At 40.9% G+C, this 21042-nt stretch overlaps 1 protein-coding gene across 2 annotated transcripts in view; it reads right to left on the minus strand.

Annotated features, from left to right (window-relative positions):
• Positions 1-9018: 9018 nt before the first annotated feature.
• ATP10B (ATPase phospholipid transporting 10B (putative)) overlaps positions 9019-21042 on the minus strand; it is a 75200-nt gene continuing 63176 nt past the window's right edge. For both annotated transcript variants that reach the window (XM_050962522.1, XM_050962521.1), the window contains 7 exons: positions 19924-20000; positions 19273-19398; positions 17699-17899; positions 15885-15965; positions 15449-15553; positions 14707-14894; positions 9019-11064 (listed from right to left, as the gene is read on the minus strand). In XM_050962522.1, the coding sequence (XP_050818479.1) occupies positions 10563-11064; positions 14707-14894; positions 15449-15553; positions 15885-15965; positions 17699-17899; positions 19273-19398; positions 19924-20000 (1280 nt within the window). In that variant the 3' untranslated portion in view covers positions 9019-10562. The remainder of the gene's footprint in view (positions 11065-14706; positions 14895-15448; positions 15554-15884; positions 15966-17698; positions 17900-19272; positions 19399-19923; positions 20001-21042) is intronic.

Raw genomic sequence — 21042 nt, forward strand, 5'->3', positions numbered from 1 at the left:
ATTCAAACAGTTTTGATGGGGCCCTGGCAGGGATGACTAAACACAAAAAAACCCACACACATCTAAGAAAAAACACTTGGGGCTTGTACTCACCGGGTGGTGCTCTGAGTCTTTGGTGGCACTTCGGCGGTGGGTCCTTCACTTGCTCCAGGTCTTTGGCAGCACTCAAGGACCTGCTGTCGAAGACCCAGAGCAAGCAAAGGACCCGCCAAAGCGCCACCGAAGACCCGAAGCACCGCCAGGTGAGTAAAAATTAAAAAGGCGCCTCTAGCCAGGGAAGGGATTCTCACTGGGCGCAGGGCCCTCTTAGGAGTGGGTCCCAATTCGGGGGAATTGGTGGAATAGGACTAAAGCTGGCCCTGCTTGAAGCTATTGTTTACCATACACAGTAACGTATCTCAAATCATTGGCTATTTTGCTCCTGAAAATTTTGCTAGACATTCAGAACAAAATATTGAAAACCAGTAGCCCCTCCACAATCCTCTTTGGGGTGTCTTATTTCCTCATTAGCATCAGACAGGTGATTTCCCAAGTCCACAGATTTTGACCTGCTGGAAGATTTCTAGGACATGTATCACCCCAGTTCCATGGAGGCAGAAGTCCCTTGTTAATTAGCAAGCACACAGTTTTACACTCTGATTGTTTCAGAAAAGACACAGAGTGTGGGGTGAGAGTGAAGAAAATTAGGAAATTGTTGTTTGAATTAACTTGTTTCTGAAGACTAGTGAAGAATATCAGGCAATAAGGGGGTGCTCCCCCCTATCTTCCTTCCTCCATCCTAGTGTAATAGATCTGTTAACACTAGTTATTAGGGCTCCAGGGATGCAAGAAGCCAAAATGAAACTTTTGGCACTGATCAATGAACTATATTTGAGAGACAATAGGCAAGGGCCACAGACAAAATCAATGCTAAGGTTAGAGGTCTGGTTTGGATCTGATGGCCCAGTGATGTCAGCTTTTCTTGCACTAGTGGAAATCTCATGAGGTCAGTTCTTTTATGGCCAAAAATCTCATAAGAACAGCAGTTCTTATGAACTTTTGCATGCAAATGAACCAGAAAAACAGACCACCTCCCATTCTGATCTTGAATATGCTGGGGAACCAAAAACCATAAGGAATGCTTTGGCACCAGGACCTTGATTCCAAACCTGTCTGAAAATCAACGGGTACATATTCAGGGTTCCAGTTTTGGCTCTCTTTTAAAATATTTGTATCTGTCGATACATAGGCAATTTTCTGTCTGTGTGTCTGTGCGCATATATCTATCTATATACACCACACACACTATTTCTACGTCATTTGAAGGAATTAGGGCTCAATCCTGCAAAGTTACTGCTGTGCAACTTCAGACATGTTGGTAGTCCCATTGAGGTCAATGACGCTAGTCATGTGCCTACATGTGCCACATATGTAGAGACTTGTCTACACTGACAGCGGCATGTGGGGTATGTGTAGCTACATTCACAGTGAAAAGCAGGCTGCACCCACAGTGTGGTGTGTAGCTACATGTGGGAGTGAAAAGCTCTGGCAGGCTGAGGTGGGAGCGGGAGCCAGCGGGACACTGTAGAGGCAGCAGGCACTGCTTGGGTGCGTAGAGAGTTGTGTAGGGTCTGGCATATCTTTATTCTGCTCGCGTAAGCAATGCTATTTATACCTTTGCTGAGGGTGTGTGCAGTGTACGTATGCTATATCCCATGGTAACTGTGGCCATAATCTAAGTGGCTGCAGCCTCAGGACCAAAATGAGCTAAAAGCAAGTTTGAGGTGATTGACCGCTCTACACACTTCCTCCAGTTAGATGGAATGAGGAGCAAACAGTAAAACTGAAAATTTTCTTTTAATTCACATCTCATAAAAGTGTTCATCAGTTGTATGGTGTTGATTTATGCCTGTACATTTCTTACTTTGTTTCTGTCTTCGGTATCCATGCTGTGAAAATCAGGCAAACACTACTGCATATAAAATTAACTCCCGGCACTCCACCGACCACTCACATCTGAATTCTGAACCTCCCCTAATATAGTGCCTGTGTACTGCAAGCCAGGGAAATGTTAATATAGACCAAACCATTCTTCAGTCAAAACATGGATAGCAGTGGTTCTCCTTACATGATCATCTCTCACTGCTCACAAGAGGAACACTTTTACCAATATTGCACTGAGTGTATATGGTGCTTTACACAGACTTCTATATATACGGATATTTTCCTATACATGTAATCCAGGAGTTGGGCATAGAAACTAGTGTAAATGAGAAGATTACAGCTCTGACTAATTTCATGTGTCAGATTCATTAACATATAATGTAGTACACACCAATAATATCACCAGGGATACTACATATGTTTCTATATGCTCATGAATATTCATACCTAATATTTAAATACATGAAGTTTGTTTCTTCATTTGCTTCTACATGCAAGCAATCAATTAAACACACATGCACGGGGGGTGGGGGGGAGGAAAAATCAGAGCAAAGACTAGAGAGACAATAAATGACAACCATATAGGTTAAAACCTCAACTCGCTTTAAAATATATTCCCTTCCAAATTTGCAATTGGATCCTAAATATTTTTTTCTTCTCCCAGAAAATAGTATTTGTCTTTATTCTTTGAGAACCTCCAGAAGAACGTGCTATGAAGATAGGAAGTTTAGCTGAATATCTGGGGCGGGGGGACTGAAGTTAAGCCTGACCCTAAGTTGCAGGTGAAATTTAAGTCATTTTGATGTCCATGTGCTTGTTTGTGCCTGCAAAATTGTAGGTTATGAAGGAGGAGGCCTGGTTAAGGCTGGGCTGAGCACCAGGCCCCCATGTTTTTTTGGGCATCCAACAATTTTGAGAGAGAGAGAGAGAGGGAATCACCCTTGACCCTCTTCATCTCCTCTCCCCAAAGTTAAGATGTTAAACCAAGTTATTGCCATCTCCTAAGTGCATGGGGATGCACCTTATGGTCATTCAAACTTAATCTGGTATGGAATGTGGATACTTGTTTAAGAATGACGTCACACAGAGCACATTACATGGGTACTCCACGATGTGCAGTGGCCTCTGGGTGGAGTTTAGGGATTTGATCTATAAAGCTCTAAATGGCCCTGGCTACCTAACAAAGTGCCCCTCACCTCTTGTGATATTCTGCAGGCTTGATCAATGTGCCACCCACCTTTACTCATCCTCTCCTGCTTTGCATCAGGGGCACAAAGGACAGGACAAAACATCTACTCCTTTGGGTCACCAAGAAATCCAAAATTTAGACTCAAGAAAATGAGATTCGTGGCCCCTGGATGGCTGGACACAGCAAGGGTGTGCCTGCTCAGATGGCAGGGCATGTTCATGCTGGGAAACGGTCCAGGCAAGCTCCTGTAGAATTAACAGATTAGAGGAACAAGATGGGCTCTAATAGAGTTACACTGAATTTAACTGCTTTTAATTGAGCCCTATTCACTTGACCTCAGCCTTATTGATTTACATGTGTGCTTATTTGTTTTAAATAAAACCAGTACACGTAGAGGAGTTTGTACCTGATTTCTTTAGAGCTAAGTAGAATTGAATTAGTCCTACTGGTAAGAAAAGCAGCACAAAAGATGTGAAGCACTGGCTACACTACCACTGACCAAGCAATAGATCTCCTATTTATTTAAAGGTGAAAGGACCCAGTGGAGGAAGGAAGGAGAGGCAAGAAAAAAGATGCTAATTGGGAGGTAATGGTGTCAAAAGGAACAGGCCAAAGGATTAGAAACACAAGAGATGGAAGACCTCAGACTAATGTTGGCGTGAAGGGCAATTGGCTTGAACTAGGGATGGGAAAGGGGAAGGATGGAGAGGCAAAGAGAGTTCTCAGTGTTAATTCTGTTTCATGGGGGGAAATGGCACAACCCTGTCTGCAGAAAAGAAATTCAGAGATCAGAGCAAGAACTTATGCTTATTTGAGACCAGATTAGGAGTGATCAAGACAGTGCATGAGGGAAATTAAATGAGGGGGTGAATAGGAGGGCTGGAGAGGTAGCAGATTCAGACAAATTGATGTGGAAAACGAAACTGTCTGGAATAAAGGGAAGGAATTGAGGATGGAAGGAGAAATCGAGGCACGCATTACAGGTAGGGAGTAAGGAGGATGGAGAGCATGGCCTGGGGTAAACTGAAGTTAGTTGTTAGGCAGAATGGATGTTAAAGCAGATGGAGTGGGATGGGAAGGACAAGGAGAGGACTCAAAGTGGCAGGAGAGGAAGAGGAGAAACCATATGTCAATGCCAAGCCTTTCAGATCTGGGAGTGAGAGTGAAAGGATACCCGCCTAGGGAGAAAGGATGTAATAATTGAGGCCTCACAGGCCTACATGAATTGTTAGCATAACTGGTGAAAAGGAGGTAAAGGTTTATGAATCATCACAGTGATCAGTTATATAAAACTGTTTAAGAGAAGAGATGAGGAGACAGAAAGACTGAATATATTTAAACAGAAAACCACTCAAAGACTGTGTTAAGACTGGCAAACAAGAGGAGCAGAGAATCGGAAATCAATGAACCGAAACTGGTGCATTGGATATTAGGCCTAACTGGTGAACAAAATAACAAGAGGATATGTTATCCCAGCCATTGCCTTTTTGGTGCCTTTAAGAAAGAGATTGTGGGGAGGGGGGCGGGAAAGGAAGAGAAATAAAATCTTCTTATTAACATTGCAGCTATGGCGGAAGAATTGTTGCCATGACAGCAGTCCTTGATACTCCAATGGGGACATCTGACCCTCTTCATGACATCAGCGAGGACCCCAACCTGACACATGTGAGATCTTCCCTTGTGCTCTCCTCTCTCTTCCTCTCCAGCTTTCTTGTCCTTTCTGCTTTTCATCTGATCCCGAAATAAACTGTACTATATGGCACCAGCATGGTGAGATGAGATGGCCCATTCAGCTCTGCCTAGCCTGAGGAGGACCAGTGAAGGACCTGACCAGACCAACCAGCTGATGTCCTTTGACTGGGAAGTAAACCAGGGTCCAGTTGTTGCCAATTTGCTGGCTCAAAGTATCTAACCGTGACCGACCAGCCACACCGCAGTCTGAGAACATCAACAAAAACTGTATTTTCCCCTTTACTATCCTATTTTTCCTTTGCCTTCTGTGTCTGTCGGTTTTGCCTAAAGCAGGAAAGTGACTATCATTCCTGATTCAGAATTGCTCAACATTAACCCTTTCTTCCACACCAGGAAGGACTGTTTGACTGAATAAGAGACTGTAACCAATATTCACTGTCTCTAGAAAGGGACTTTGCTAGGTTTTAATTGTTTTGTATCAGTTATTTCAGTTTCAATGCTCTTTAATTCATTTTGATACTTTTCCTTTTATTTGCATCAATCAATAAATTTCTAACCATAGGCATGAATTTTATAGCGTATTTGCCATTGTACTATGTAGATTGAGGTCTCTATTCTAAACCCTGGACCTTGTTTAACATTGTGTAATGTTGGCCAGTGACTGGGTTATGTAAACAGTATTAGCCCATGTATTCTATCTAAATTAATAGAACAGAGAACAAAACAGTGCTGAGTTGGCCGGGAGAGACAGGTTCAGCCAGCACAAAGAGGCTGAGTCAGGTGGGGATCAAGGGGTTGTGTATCAAGCTGAGTGTCTTGGTTGATGGAGCAGAAGCCGGGGTGGCAGCAGGGGAATGGAAACATGGAAGGGTATATAGGAGAGGTGTGAATTAGGCTGGCAAGTGTAGAAGGTGGATTCTTCTTTGTAACACTATGAGATTAAAACACATTACATGGTGTCCAGTGAAGGGGCCATTGTTGATATCAAGAGAAGCATTTAGGTCCCAATTCTCAGTTAGACCATCTCTGTGCTCAGCCACGTGCCTCCCATATTTGGGGGCAGGTGCAGGCCCAGGCAACCCGTGGGCCTTAGAGCATTGTGCTGGGGCCACACTCCCACCTTACCGCACCCTGGCACCTCCCTCCCATCCCCCCTAGTGCAGGAACTTGGAGTGGGGTGGCAAATGCTGCTCTAGCAGCTCTATGCTCAGGGGGAGGGGAGCTGCCTTATACAGGAGCTAGTTCCTGGGGCTTTAAGGCAACAGAGAATCAGCTCCAAGTCATTTTCATTTTGAAAGCATAATAAATTCAACCTCTGTTTTCCATCCCTGGCTTGTCTACATAACTGAGAATAATCAGGTGTTAGATTATAATAGTTATACAGCAAGTCCTATTCACATTTGGCTCATGTACTGATAATTGCTGTGAGTTCCAATCACCAGCAACTGTCAAAAGTACTTTACAGATCGTGTTATTTGGTCAGCCCTCTATCTCCCACCCTCTGGGATCATTATCTTCAAGAGTCTCTTATCTTATCTTAGCATTTATATTTTTAGTCATCAGCACCGCTTGCAAGTATCTAATTCACACCGCATCCTGTCTTCAGTCATCTTCTCCCCCCTCCTCCCCCCTACCCTCCAAAGCAAACAGCTTCGTACTTCTATAGTGCCTGGTACTGCAATCAAACAAATGAATTAAACATTACAGATGTAGCACACAAGTTCAAAAATATATGGCAAACTATCCTCTAAGCAAAACAGAAATTCTTTGCCACGGTGTTACACCCACCTCTCTATACAGAATGTTACTGTCAGTGTTGTGCTGAACAAAAAAGCAAACTGTGTCCTCCCTCCACCTCTTCTTCTTTGGGGCTTTGAATCGGAACAATTACAGCCAATATCTAGTAGGCAAAAGGGCACATTTCCGAAGTGTTGCACTAAGAGGTACAAGCACAAATTCAGTTAAAGTATAACAGGGGATGTGCACACCTCCATCCCCATGCACTTAAAAAGTCCCCTTCTCTAACAGGATGGATGGCTTTTCTCTGATCATTGCAAGCAGCTTGGGGGTAGCTTGCATTACTTTGTGGATAGCCTTGTGTAAGTGAACACCTGCTCACTTATATAAGAGCGAGCCGGTCACTTACATAAGAGAAGTCACCTTCAGTTTGTCCCCTAGGTAACAGTGCCTCCTCTACGTGGCTTCAAGCATTGATGTTTGTGCAATTACTTTATTATCAAAAGTGTCACAGACCAAAAGAAGTTTATGTGGCAATTTTAATGAGACTCATTCATTTTTAATATTTTGTGGCCGAACTAAATGAAACAATGAAGTTGATAGCAGCAGCAGGCAAATGAAAATGTTAGAGACCCACTTTGCTTTTCGTCCGTTCACACTATAACAGATGGAGTGTGTCCTGAAAAGGACTCATTTAAATAAGCCACGGTGCATTTAGATTCATGAAAATAAGCAACCTCTGTCAAGCAAACAAAACAGCCCCAGGGGAAATAAATCCACTTTGGGCTCGATTTGGCTCTGAGCCTAAGGCAGGATAGGTAACAGTGTTGCCACCATTCTCGCCCCAAGTGGAGAGCTGCTAAAGCACTGCTTTACTCTCCAGCTAGTATCCTGCTAGGCTTCTGAGGCCTGCTCTTGCCTGGTCTCTGGCATTTTGTGGGCTACATCAGTTCACTCTGCTTCCACCCCTAAATGGGTGGGTGGTTTACACTGTTCTGATGCTGCAGCGCTTTCTGATTCTGAAGACCACAGTCAATTCCACAGACAGAGATGTAAATTGGGCCATTTATTGTAATCATCTACCACTTGATGGCATTAGCAGGTAGCTTGTTGACAAGCAGATTAAAAGGCACTACACATGTCCATACATTCATGGAGTAAATACTTCTGTTTTTAAGTTGGTTGGGCAGGCACAGTGTCTCTCTCACTCTGTATAATAGGTGGCCCTAAGCGTCATGGAACCTCTGGATACATTCAGACAGGTGAGCACATGGCGGGGAATCCTCCCTTTTCCTGTTTAACAGAGAGCTGCTATTCCCTGCACTGCATCCTCAAACCAGTTCTGGAGACATTCCCTCCTAATTCCCTTTGCTTCCCAGCTGGGAGGGCAGCCTGTATGGCACAGCAATTTTTCAGTTGATGTGGTGAGAAGAAAAATCACACATTGATTCTCGAGGCTTGTAGACAGGGGACTCAATTAAGAGACTCCACAGCTGTCCCCAGGCTTGCTTGAACTGGACTTGGCTGCCCTCTGCACCCTCTCCATACACGCACACAGACCTACAAGGTATTCATTATTTTGCCCTTAACAAGTTGCCAGTGTGACCTGGTGGATAAAGCACTAGACTAGGACTCAGGAGACCTCATCTTGGCCACCGGCTTCTGGGTGACCTTGGGCAAGTCACTGCCTCTCCATTCCTCAGTTTCCCCATCTATAAAATGGGGATAATGATGCCAACCTCCTTTCTAAAACACTTTGAAATCTGCTGATTAAAAGTGCTATATAAAAGAGCTTGATATTATTACCTTTTTCTGGCTGTCAGGTAAGGCTCATCATGAATAACACTCTGAGTCATAAATGTATTAATTTTATTACAGTGGAAATATTCCACATTTTGTCATCATAAAATACATGAGAAAAAAAACTGGTGAATGGCACCTCATTTCCCCAAGTTCAGAGAAAATGGTCTAGATCACATGAAACCACTGTTGGGAGTGGAAAAGTCTTGATATCAAATATAGTTACCGAAGGATTCATTCTTATCCAGTGAGCAGGTCACTGAGCAATTTCACATCCCATTAACAATAACCTCAGCTATACCTAATTCCCTCCATTCATACATCACATACAAAAAATCTATTTCTAAATGGCCTTCTACTTCCATCAGAGCAGACAATACTGTATTGGTTACAGTTATAAATGAACTACAGTTTTAGTACAAATCTAAGTGCTAGGTATGATATTCAGTCCTGCCTGACTTGTTTTAAAGTAACCACAACTTGAAGATATTAATTACAGTAGTCCTCAGAATACACTGAAAGCCAAATGAGTGTTTGCTAAATGGCTTATTAAAAAGGGGTCACACATTGTGATGTGCTATAATAAATTAGCCAAAAAATATTTTATATATATATATATATATATATATATATATATATATATATATATAATTTATAATATATTTTAGCTAATTTATTATGACATCACATGTGATCCCTTTTATATATAAAGGCTAAACATATTTCTAAAATAGAGAGTCAGTGGTTGAGTTACAAGTGCCAGGCACGATAGGTTTAGTGCATGATTGGGTTCAGTTAAAGCCTCACGTTGTGAAGATTTTCCTGTGACATCTTGCAACTTGACATAGCGCTAATAAGTCAGTATTTCTATGAGAAACAATAGAGACATCATTCACTGTATTGCAACAGCTAGTAATGTTGAAGTCATTTATGCTTATTCTTATTTGTTATTACTTTGAGGTATTGAAAAAGATCTAGAGATGTATTTTTTAAAAGTTGTGAAGACACACACTTCATTTTAGTCACCATTTGTTACTGCAACTATAATGTGATGAGCAGCCTTTATATGTTGTATATCTGACATTCCAAAGTAATTTACTTGCCTGACTCTCAGATCTGGTATAGATTTGTATAGTTCACTATTAAAATATTTTCCATCTCTTCAGCAACTTTCATCACAAAACAATCCCAAGAATATTGATAAACATGTAGCGATGTCCACATCTATTATTGAATGCATCCAGCTCTGGGGTAGAACGTGATGTGTGTCTGACAGAACACAGCAAGACTTTATAAAAGCTAGGAGAATTCTAGCTGGGATGAATTGAAATTTGGCCAGGGTTAATATATTTCTATTTCACTTTTTGGTTTAAATTAGGTAGTTTTCAAAAGTACAAGTCCTATACCTTCCGTGAAGTTCTCCAGCAAGGTGTTTTTGTTTGGTTTTTTTGTGGTTTTATATGCACATTTTGCCGTTTATTAAAATCTTTTCTTCACTGCCCTCTACTGCTGTGTAGAAGATCAACCCCAGACAAAAAGGGTGAAACTGACTATCGAAGAGAAACAGTGAAACTGACTATACACATAGTATTGTTACATGCATAAAGCATACAAACTGAAAAAATACCATTTTTCTAATTTCTTTCTGTTACAGTCACCTTAGGTATCACTTGTAACAGTAGGAGATTATACATTGTGTGATTTTTAATTTGCTGGTGCCTCTTGAAAAAGCAACAAAACTTCAAAGGAGCTGGAATGGGATTTGCCGCTTTAAGGCAAGGCCTAGAGACAGTTCCCTCTTACTGTAGTTACCATTTAATCAACACACAAGGATTCAACCATCATTATTGTGAAGGGAAAATGTTCCTTGGCGAGCAACATCTTTGGTTTTCAACCATATTGTGCATTTCACAGTGACTAACTGATGTTCATGTCATATTGCCCTAGTTAATCCAAACCAACCAGCTAGTGAATCCCACCTCCCCAAAAAGACACATGAACATGGGCTATGTAAGTATTAGTGATTATATTGCACTGTTCCAGCAGGTTTGTAAATTCGTGTCTCTGTCTGTCTAGAAAGCTTCACAGTTGAATATAAACAGAAACATGATTTCCCCGTTCCGTATTCCCTCTCCATGTGGGCCGCACAGCAGCAGCACAATATGTCCAGAAAAGCAGTCACATGACAAGTTCAAACACTCCCCCCTCCCTCCCCAATCTTTTACAGTGTCACTGCGCTCACAGACCTCCGATGGCTTCCAGGGGTAAGTTCTTCAGCATTATCACTTGTCAGATGGCTAGTGAACGGCCCAGGAGATGCTATCCTAGTGGGCTCAAGTAGATCTCGCCCAGGGCAGGGTCTTGCTAAGGAGTTGGCAGCAGTAGCTTCTTCCCTTGCCCACCTCCTGGTGGAAGAATTACCTTCTCCATTTAGTATCCAGTCCCTTAGGTGATTCATTTCAGGAGTGGAGAGTCCCTGGGTATCGTTATTCCCATGGGGTATAAACGCTGCTTGGCCCAGAAACTGTGACACACGTAAATTGCTGTTGGTTCGGTCAACCTCATCGCTGGGTGATGCCATAGGTGTGCTTGGGGTGGCTTGTTTTCCTGACCTCCACCTCTGGATTTCCAGGTCTCGTTGCTCTTTAGGAAGCTTATCCAGCTGCTGAGCTTTCAGAATCGGAGATGCTCTGAAGGTTCCTCGCACAGCCAACACAAGATATCTGGTGAAAGGTATAGAAGAGAACTGCATTAATAATGGTCTTCACCAGTAATTTACCACAACATGACAAAAATCTAACTCTGTTCTTTCAGCTTCCACTGTTCTGCAGGTTTCTGGCAGAGAGGTGTAATGTTTCTAATGGAGGCACTTGAATACACACAGTCCTCCTATTGTACAGAGTCATTTACACTTATGATGCTATATAAATTATGATATTACAGGTTGTGCAGTCACTGCATAGGGCAAGGAAGGTCAGTCACAGATCTGGTTTCACTGAGAGAAGCACTATCAGTCAGGACACTTGGGTTATATTCTCCCATATTCAGAAAGGGGGTGGGCAGAAAGGATCTTAGTTTAACATCTCATGAGAGTCTTGGAAGTAAAAACAATCCAGCTTGTGGGTGGCTCGGGAACCAGCGAAACAGTTGGCCTCCCTAGAGAGATGGTGCCTGTCTCTACACTACCAGGACATATCTGAAAACCAAAGCCTCACCGTAAGGACAGTTTCTGAGAAGGGTTTGGAGCACGATTTGGCCTTTGTCCACACGGCTGGCCAATATATATCCTAAACCAATTAAGAGGAAGTGCTGTTTGAAACTGTGTTAAGAAAGGACCCATTTCCCCTCTCTCCCATGCAAGAAGGGATCTTATCTCTCAAGTTCCCCTCACACTCAGATCAGGTGGTGTGTGGAGGCAGAAGTGGGACAGGGAGATAGGGAAAGGTGAAGGGCATGGGGATTTTCACCCTCCCAGTACAATGAACAGGGGATTCTGTCCCAAGAATTTGTGGACTGTTGAAAAATTGCAGAGGCTAGGGCCAGTCAGGTAGAGACTCCTTGCTTTTATACTGCCTCCACTGCACCCACTCTTCTTCCAGCTCCCTAGCAGTGCCTGAAAGTTGAGCAAAGTCGCATGAAACTGGGAGCTCATAAGCAGCGACATTCATATTCTATACATAACAGGAAAGCATAGTCAGTTTTTTTGGTCGTGTGCATGGGTAGAACTACCATGCAGAGCTACTACAAAAACCCTGCACACAAGCAAGGGCAAATGGGCACGTCCTTCACCGAACACTAAATGACTTAGCAACTCCAACCTATAGAATCAATAAATACAAGAAGTTGTGGCCACGAAGAGGAATTGAGGCTCTAGGATTTTAATCCTACCTCCTAGAGATAGTCAGGAGTCTTAAAGTTGTAAACTCCAGGTGGGAAACAGGGGAGATAAGGATCAATCAGCATGCCAAGAGGAAGAAAGTCACAGAAAACTTAATTTGAGTGTAAGGCTGTACATAACAGGAAGCAGTGTTTTTGATATAACAGAGTTCTGGGGGGGGGGACTTCAAGTTGAATTTTGTGTGAGCAGAGACTCCTAAAGACAATATTCTGGGGTGCCTGCAAGAGGGAACAGCAATGACACAAGAACACAAATCCTTAAACTCAGTATCCTGCTGAGGCAGCAATGATCTCAACCTTGCTGAATCCCCAAGATAGAGACATGAATTCTTAACTATGTGTGTGATCTAGCTCTTCGTAGAAAGCTCAGGGTCAAAAATGACAACAGGAATATGGGCTTATGGACCCCAACCATCATATAGGAACAAAACAGACAGTAAAAGATGCTGTACCCCAAAGATGTGGCCTGCATTGAAATATGAGGCACTTCATCTTTACCTTATATAGCACAGCACATAAACAGAAGTAAATCTAAAAACACATGGAAAAATAGTACTCATTGGACAGGTATTAATTGAGGAAAAAGTTATCTAGTCTTAAATGGTCACCTTTCTGATCATTTAGGCCCATATTTTATAATGTGCTTTAAAAGCAGTCTTACAGAATACAACATTAAAGGAACTGTTTTCATAACTAGTATTTACAGTTCATGACAACCATAAACGTGAAACTGACTAGAAACAAAAAGTGAAACAAACTAGTCTTATTTCATTGTCCAAATTGAACGTAGCACAAAAAATAAATTAGCAGCATAATTTGGGAATAGGAGATTTGTTTTTATAAACTATTTCAGTTCTAATAACCTAAGGTGTTAATAACAAGACACATAAGGAAATGAAAGTATATATTTTTAGCCTGTCACCTATTAAAACAATTGCATTATCACTGAATATTTTCCAATACATCCATTATTTGGCATATAGTTGTGACCCTGCGAGCCCCTCCATACCTGCTGGCAGAGGGCACACTATACTGTAACTCACAATAGGTCTGACACACTCAGTGCCCTCAGCACATCATTGACGTGATATTCATTGAACAAGTGTCATATAATAAGAAAACAACCACCATGTGGTCATTAATATCACCATGAAATGTATGTAACAGAGTTGTATGTGAAATTACGCATGCCCTCTCATATTGTTTTGTAATCTGTAAACAGACATAGGAGGCAAAACCGTTTCCCCCCCTTTTTAACTTGTCTGACCAGTTTGATCACAGGCAGAGGACAATGCAGGTACATTTACATATAAAGTAAACAAAGCCATCAAGCAAGGGAAAAGACCACTTAATGATCACAACCACAGATGAAGTCTGTACCCCTCAGGAAGCCTTCTTGGCTCTTGAAACAGACCCAATCATAGAATCATAGACTATTAGGGTTGGAAGGGACCTCAGGAGGTCATCTAGTCCAACCCCCTGCTCCAAGCAGGACCAATCCCCAGATTTTTACCCCAGTTCCCTTAATGGCCCCCTCAGGGATTGAACTCACAACCCTGGGTTTAGTAGGCCAATGCTCAAACCCCTGAGCTATCCCTCCCCCAAAAAAATGCACCACCACCCACGGACTTTGGGGTAATACATGTGGGAGCAAAGAGATATTTGAGTCATCCATCTCCTGGGAGAACAAAGAAGCCAATTCACTGTATCTACAAAAGATGGGTCCTCCTACTAAACTAGTTGGAGAATGCTGATAACTTAGTGTGAGTAAGAAACCAGGGTGAGACCATTGTGCTGTGAGCATACTGCTGGTGTCAGGGCTCTGAGTCAAAGTTGCATAACGCAGAGGCAATCAGGGTTCCAAGGCAGGTAGTGAGAGAAGTCCTTTTTGGTCTGAGTGAACCCCTAAAGCATTACAATAGTAAACTAAGATTTTGGCTGTACGGATATGTTTGTATATAAAGAAGATATTATTAATGATCCGCAGTAACGCATTGCCAAATTTTAAGATGTTAATTATTTAAAGATGTAGTATAATATACTGACATGATAGAAGTAGATATTTTTTAAGATTTTACTGCATTTGAGGACAATTCAAAACTTATACCTACCCTTTACTGAACGGTGGTACAATGAATATTGCTGTACTCATAATACTGAACACTTTTATAGCAGCTTTTCACTTGTAAAATCGCAAAGCACTTCACAGAAGCATGACCATGTCCATTTTATAGATGAGCAAAAGGAGGCACAAGTGACTTGTCAAAGATTAGATCATTGTATGAGCCAACGGCTGAACTGAGAATAGAAGCCAGGGCTCCACATTGGACCAAACGTGACTCTGAGACATCTAAGGACAATATTGTTTTTATCTACACAAGGCATCATTTTCATCATCATTATTATTATTTTACCCTAATGCCCTCAAATCCCAACATTGGGAAGAAAAAAAAATCAAATGTTCAAACCTTGGTAAAAGTGCTATGACTGGTGTAATGAAGCAGACTAAATAAAAGCTAGGATCTGACAGCTGATCCTCCATAAGCCAGAAGGGGCTTGTGGGTTCATTACAAACAACGCAGACAGCATTGTAGATAGTTGAGAAGGTGAAGTAAAGAAGAACACTTCCAATCATTGTGATCCAATGGAAGCATGTCTATGAACAGAAGCAGAGAACACATTAATGGCACCAAACACTGATGCTAGATCCCATGACTTTAGTTTTAGTACAGGGGAACATATAAGGATATTAAAAGGAACATACCTGTACAGATCATGTTATTGAGAACTATTACATAATGCAATACATATATATTACAGAATAAAACATGCCCTCCTCCACATAACTCATTCAAAAGACAATAACCTGCAAGTAACAAAGACTATCTCTAAGAGCATGGCATAAAGTCTCCTATTCTTATGCCTAACTGCAAGAATTCTGCGTTGTTCTGTCCCAAAGACCTTGTATGAATAATCAAAGGTATTCCAGGGAGGCAATTAATCTAGGCAAATCATCCATTTTTGTTGGCTCACTGATGATACCTCACTGCATATAAAGAAATTTATTTCCTTTGTGTGATCCAGAGTTAAAAAATGACTCAAAGACAATTGCATGGCTTTCTATAGGCCCTATCTACACTATCATATAATCATATTTAAACACACAAAAACTAAAATTGTCATCTGTACACATCACATTTACAGACATACCCAAGTTTTCATTTCTAAAGCTTGGTGCAAGAGAATTGTGAAGAGAGAGATGGTATTGATGGGGGTTCCAAATGTGAAGACATCAATGTCAGAGTCCTTATGCGTCTAGAAAATAGACAAAAATCAGATATGCATTCTAACTAGTCAAGGTTTAAGAAAACACTGGTGTTTTTGGTTTTTTTTTTTTTTTTTTTTTACTTCTTTAAAGAAGTACACCTCTACATCGATATAACGCTGTCCTCGGGAGCCAAAAAATCTTACAGCGTTATAGATGAAACTGCATTATATTGAACTTGCTTTGATCCACCAGAGTGCGCAGGCTGCCCCCTCCCCCTGCCCCAAGCACTGCTTTACCATGTTATATCCAAATTCGTGTCATATCAGGTCGTGTTATATCGGGGTAGAGATGTAGTGTTTAAACCCTTTACGTACTTACCAAATAAGGGACAAAGAAGCAGATGAGACTCTGGCAGAGGGCATCCATTACTGCAATACTAAAAGTTGACAGCTTGTAAGTCTGTAGGAAGTGAGGAATAACCATTATCACACAGTTTCTGCTAGTTTGTACTGCATCCATTAACTCATCTTTAAGAGCCTGATCCTGCAGTTCTTATTCAGGCAAAAATCTCATAAGAGCTGTATGATCGGGCCAAATGTTGTTCTTTAAAACTCCTTTCCGTGGAACAGTAAGTTTAGGGAAATGTAATGTGATTGCGCATGTTGACATTTACGCCTTTATCATGACTTTTAATGCAAGAGGTGCAGTAACAGATACGGTCACTTGGAAGTGGCATGTTGATGTTGTTGGAAGAGGGTAGGACCTCCTCAGAGAGTCTGTTGGCAGCAGGACTATCTTCCACACTTTGTATTCCAAGAGCTGGACTGTCAGAACATCAAAGGGAAACTAGTCTGAGTCATGGGTGCTCAGCACCACTGAAAACCATACCCCAAACTAAAAATGTTGCTGTTGCATAAAATGGAGGAGCCCTGGCTCTTTGTGTATTCCACTGTTCTGGGACCTGAAAAGGGCAGGTCAAAATCTGCCCTCAAAACAGATTAGAAAAGAACAGTTGAGCCCAAGCTAGCCTAAGGATTTTAAAATGACAGAAAAAAAATGTGTGCATTTGTAATAAATAAATAAAAGATCAGCCTGGTTCTCTGAACTTGACAGGGAGGTTTGAGAAAAAGCTTAATATAATCGCTTATACATATTCCCTGATTTTTATCAACTTCTGAGTATTCAAAGGAAAAATGAAAGCATCCAGGCCTGGAGAAGCAGGGACACCAAATTCTTATGGTGACAAAAGAAGTACTTTGTATATTATAAGGACTATTTCTAAACATAACAGCAGGAGTGCATACACGCATTCTGCCAGCCTTTTGTTGATCTAAAGTCTTAAGTTTATGTATCACTTTCTACTGCCATCTTCACTTTAAAAGCGTTTCCTTTAGAACTCCTGCTTAGGTTACAAACACTCAGACCCCATCAGAATTTAAATCAGGAGCCATGCTGTTTTTACACTCAGCTGTTACCTTTCAACTCCACTCATTTATTTCTTCCTACATCCCCCAATAATGAAAAACAAAAGTCTTTACAAATTCTTCTACTTCATCTTTCTTCAGGTCAGAGACATTACACCTTTCTGATGTTAAGAGAGTCTTCAGGCTTTCAATGTATAGGGCTTGATTCTCCGAAGCTGCTCTCCACTGACTTCAATGGACTTACGTTGTTTGCAGTGTTGTTGTAGATGTGTTGGCCCCAGGATGTTGGAGACATGGGGTGGGTGAAGTAATATCTTTTATTGGACCAGCTTCTGTTGAAGAAGAGTTTTATGGAAGCTCCAGAGCTTGTCTCTTTCATCAGCAGACACTGATCCAATAAAAGGTATTACCTCACCCACCTTATGTCTTCAGTGGACTTACACACGAGTGAAACTGGAGTGACTCAGTGGCCAATGAGGCCCAGGAGATTTGTGACCGCACGAATCCTCCAGTTTACACATTCCAGCCCAGCCCCATCATTAGCACCAGCACTCAGCCCAGCTTCCACAACCACCTCCACTCTAAGTCCTCTCACAAGTACTTGTCATGACCCTAGTTACACAATCTTTTGGGTGGCTGTCAGTAGAAGAGAAAGAATAGGTGGATAGTGGATACCAGGAAGGGGGAAGCACGAAAAAAGTTGAGAACCACTGTCTTATCAAACAAAACAGCAGATCTCATACAGTTACGCCAGCAGCCAAGACCCACCTCTGAATTTTGCCCGCTCTTGTATAGTTCAGGCAAACTTAGGAGTGTTTCTGCAGATACATCTTTATCCAGGACTCCAAAAAGGATGGGGGGCATTGAGGTGAAAAAGAGATTGAAGAAGATCATCTGCCAGTAATCTATCATAGTGGTCCCTGAGAAGCCACAGAAGAACTGGTACCAGAAGAGCAGGCTGACGTAGCTCTGTGAGAGAAGTGAACAAAAACCACCAAAGGATGCATTATGAGTAGACACAGTCCCAACATTTCAAACTTGCAAGAAAAATTGCTTTTGGTAAGTATAAATTTCATTTTACTTTGGGCTCCTGAAGCCACAAAGTCACAGTTCTCCTGTGGCCTCTTCTTTGGACCTTCATCAATTGTGATGGTCTATTTGGGGCTGGTGTGAGTTCCTCATTTTGCAGTGCATAGTTAATTCCAGCCAACAGGTCCACCAATGAGCTTTAAATAGTATGTAGAGCTCTGAAATATCCTTCCACACCACATATCCATTCCACTTTTAGCTACTTGATATTCCACACCACACATCCATTTTACTGAGATCTTAAACTGATAGCTTTGCATTCCTATACTTAATCAATGCAGTGTACCTTTTAGGAATATTTTGGTTTTAAATCAATGCATCACAGTGGATTTCCTTTAAGAAAACATAGCAGACCAATTCAATTATTCAGTTCTGAACATCAAGTTTTAAATCTTTTTATAAAATTGGTTCTGACTGAGGAATCAAAAGGTCTCTCCCCACTCCCAAATGCTAGCGGGGAGATAATGAACAACAGTATTCCAGTTGAGAAAACTATTCCATGTCGCAAATAAATATCATTTAAGCTTTGAAAGCATGCCCAGACCAAAAAAGTTTTCCATTACAAATTTTAATATTGATAAGACATGATCCTTATTTAAAATGATGACTTTAAAAAAATTTAAAATGTGAACACTTTGAATTCTAAGTAAATAGTCTTTCATGCCCAGAATGTATTTCAAGTCAAATAGACTTGTTTGCACAGGCTTGCTGAAAATGTATTACTCTCAAGTTTATCCACTTTACATTATTCTTCAATGCACAGCTTATTTGCATATACATTAAACTTTTAATAAAAATGCTAGATCTGACCGCACCAGTGCTTGCAAGCACTTCCTATAAAATTAATAACAAAAATTCACAAGTTTCACAGGCAATTCTTGCCTAATGTAAAGTTATCTTCTAGCACTGATCTACCATTCCTTATGCAAATAGGCAGCAAATTTTATTTTGAGGCTCATGAGTGTTACTGGAAAAGTTTCTGAACTAATAAAAGTCACTTAACTGAGGTATTTCCTCTTCTGGGACAGTACTATTTTCAGCTTGTACAGTGAAATAGCTAGATGTTACTGTTTCTGAAGGCTTTAGGTTAGTAGAGTAGTAAGAGTGAACTTGTGAGTAACCATGAACTGTCCAAGTGAAGAAAAAGGAATTTCAATTCAATGAACATTAAAGAAATATGGCCTACAAGAACTGGTACTTTAAGCCAGTTTGAATAAAGTAAACCAAGGCATCCAGGATCCTTTGCATCTTACCACATTTTTGTAGAAGAAGTAAATCACCATCTTTGCCAAACGAGAGTAGCACCAATGTCCATGGACTAAAAGCAGCTTCTTGAGATGTTTAAATCGAGATATTGCAAAGTCACTGGCCATCACAGCCTTAAATAAAAAAGTATTGAGATTATTTATTAAAAATTTTATTTCTCTATCCAACATGATCTGATTCAAGAATGAACAACTGAGGCAACCACCCACTATTGTGATGACATTTTGAGGCTGGTTAACTAACTAAAAAACCTTCTCTCAATCTTCCCAATATGAACCTGCACCCTTCTACTTTCCCAGGGTGCACCATAAAAATGTATTAATGAGCCCAGAATGATGAGAGATGGAGAACATCTGGGAAGAAATTAGGGCGAAAAGCAGCCCTGTACCAGAATCTTGGAGAAATTCTACAGAAGAGGTGATCAAGAAAGTAGGTGTTATTCCACCGATGGATATTAATCTGCTGATTTTTCAAGCTTAGGATAGACAGTTAGCCCCACAATGATGGAAAGGGTAATGTCAGGATAGCAATAATGCCAACTTGTATCTTAATTTCAGAATAAAGGTCCTTCTATAAGTCCTTGAAGATAGTCAAATCTACTTCACAAAAATAGAAAGAGGAATAAATTGAAGGGATACCTGCATGCCTTCTTGGCCAGAAATTCCAATCCCAACATCAGCTGCTTGAATCATACTGACATCATTTGCACCATCACCTTGAAGAGAAAAGAACAGATTTCCAGAAATATGAGAATACAGGATAAAATAATGCCAAGGTTTGGTTTGTTCAGTGTTATATGCCTGAATCTGAGAGCAACATCTCAAAGTATTGCTGATAGACAAGTATCTTTACAATAACACATTTAGGGTTGCTGGTGCCTAGCCTAGTGGTCAGGTGGATTAGGATTAGGTCAAGCAGCCAAGAAACTTGGGTCTGATACCTCCTTGCTGTGGGCCTTTGAGTCACAAACTCTTGGGATGAAATTCCGGTCCCACTGAAATCAATGGCAAAACTTCCTCTATAATACTTGCAAGCATAAAGTATTAAGCAGAGTCAGTAACCAAGGTGGTAATACATGAACTCGTGTGTTTTAACAATCACATTTGTTCAAAATTTCCCAAAGCACATGCTATTGTTTATGGACTTTCTACAAAAATAAATTTACTTCATGAGGTTCAGCTTATTTACTCCATCCATCACCAAAACCAACAAGCCAAACAAAAAAAGCCTTCGAGAACAAGTTGTTCCCCTCTTCCTCCTACGGCAAAAAAGCAATTTTTCCCCATCTTATCGTAACTCAAAAATGGCCTAAAACATTCAGATTCAGGCAGGTACCATGCATGGAAAAATTCAGCCCAAAGGTGTACATTTTCAGAAGTTCTGAGTGAAAGAAACAGGAGTTATAATAGTTTTACAATGACTTCCTTCTCACATACTCTCTGTATCACCTGATACCAAATATAAAGCATATTAATAATCACTGTTATGTTTTTTCGTGGTGGAACCCAAATGATCAAAAGCATGCTTTTGTAGTAATTAATTCTGTAGATTTCTTTGACTTAAATCACAAAAGATAATGCAAATTATACAGTATAACAAGCCACTTTAAAATCACAGTTTACCCATCATAATTTTGGGGGCATTTTCAAGATCTTTGACTACAAAGAATATCCCTGTGGCAAGAATATTCAAGTTTGTATGTAAACATGTAGTCTGTGAGCAAGGTAAACTAGTGAAGTGGCATAAACAAAATGGAA

Source organism: Gopherus flavomarginatus, chromosome 7 (assembly GCF_025201925.1).
Source record: "Gopherus flavomarginatus isolate rGopFla2 chromosome 7, rGopFla2.mat.asm, whole genome shotgun sequence".
NCBI lineage: Eukaryota > Metazoa > Chordata > Testudines > Testudinidae > Gopherus > Gopherus flavomarginatus.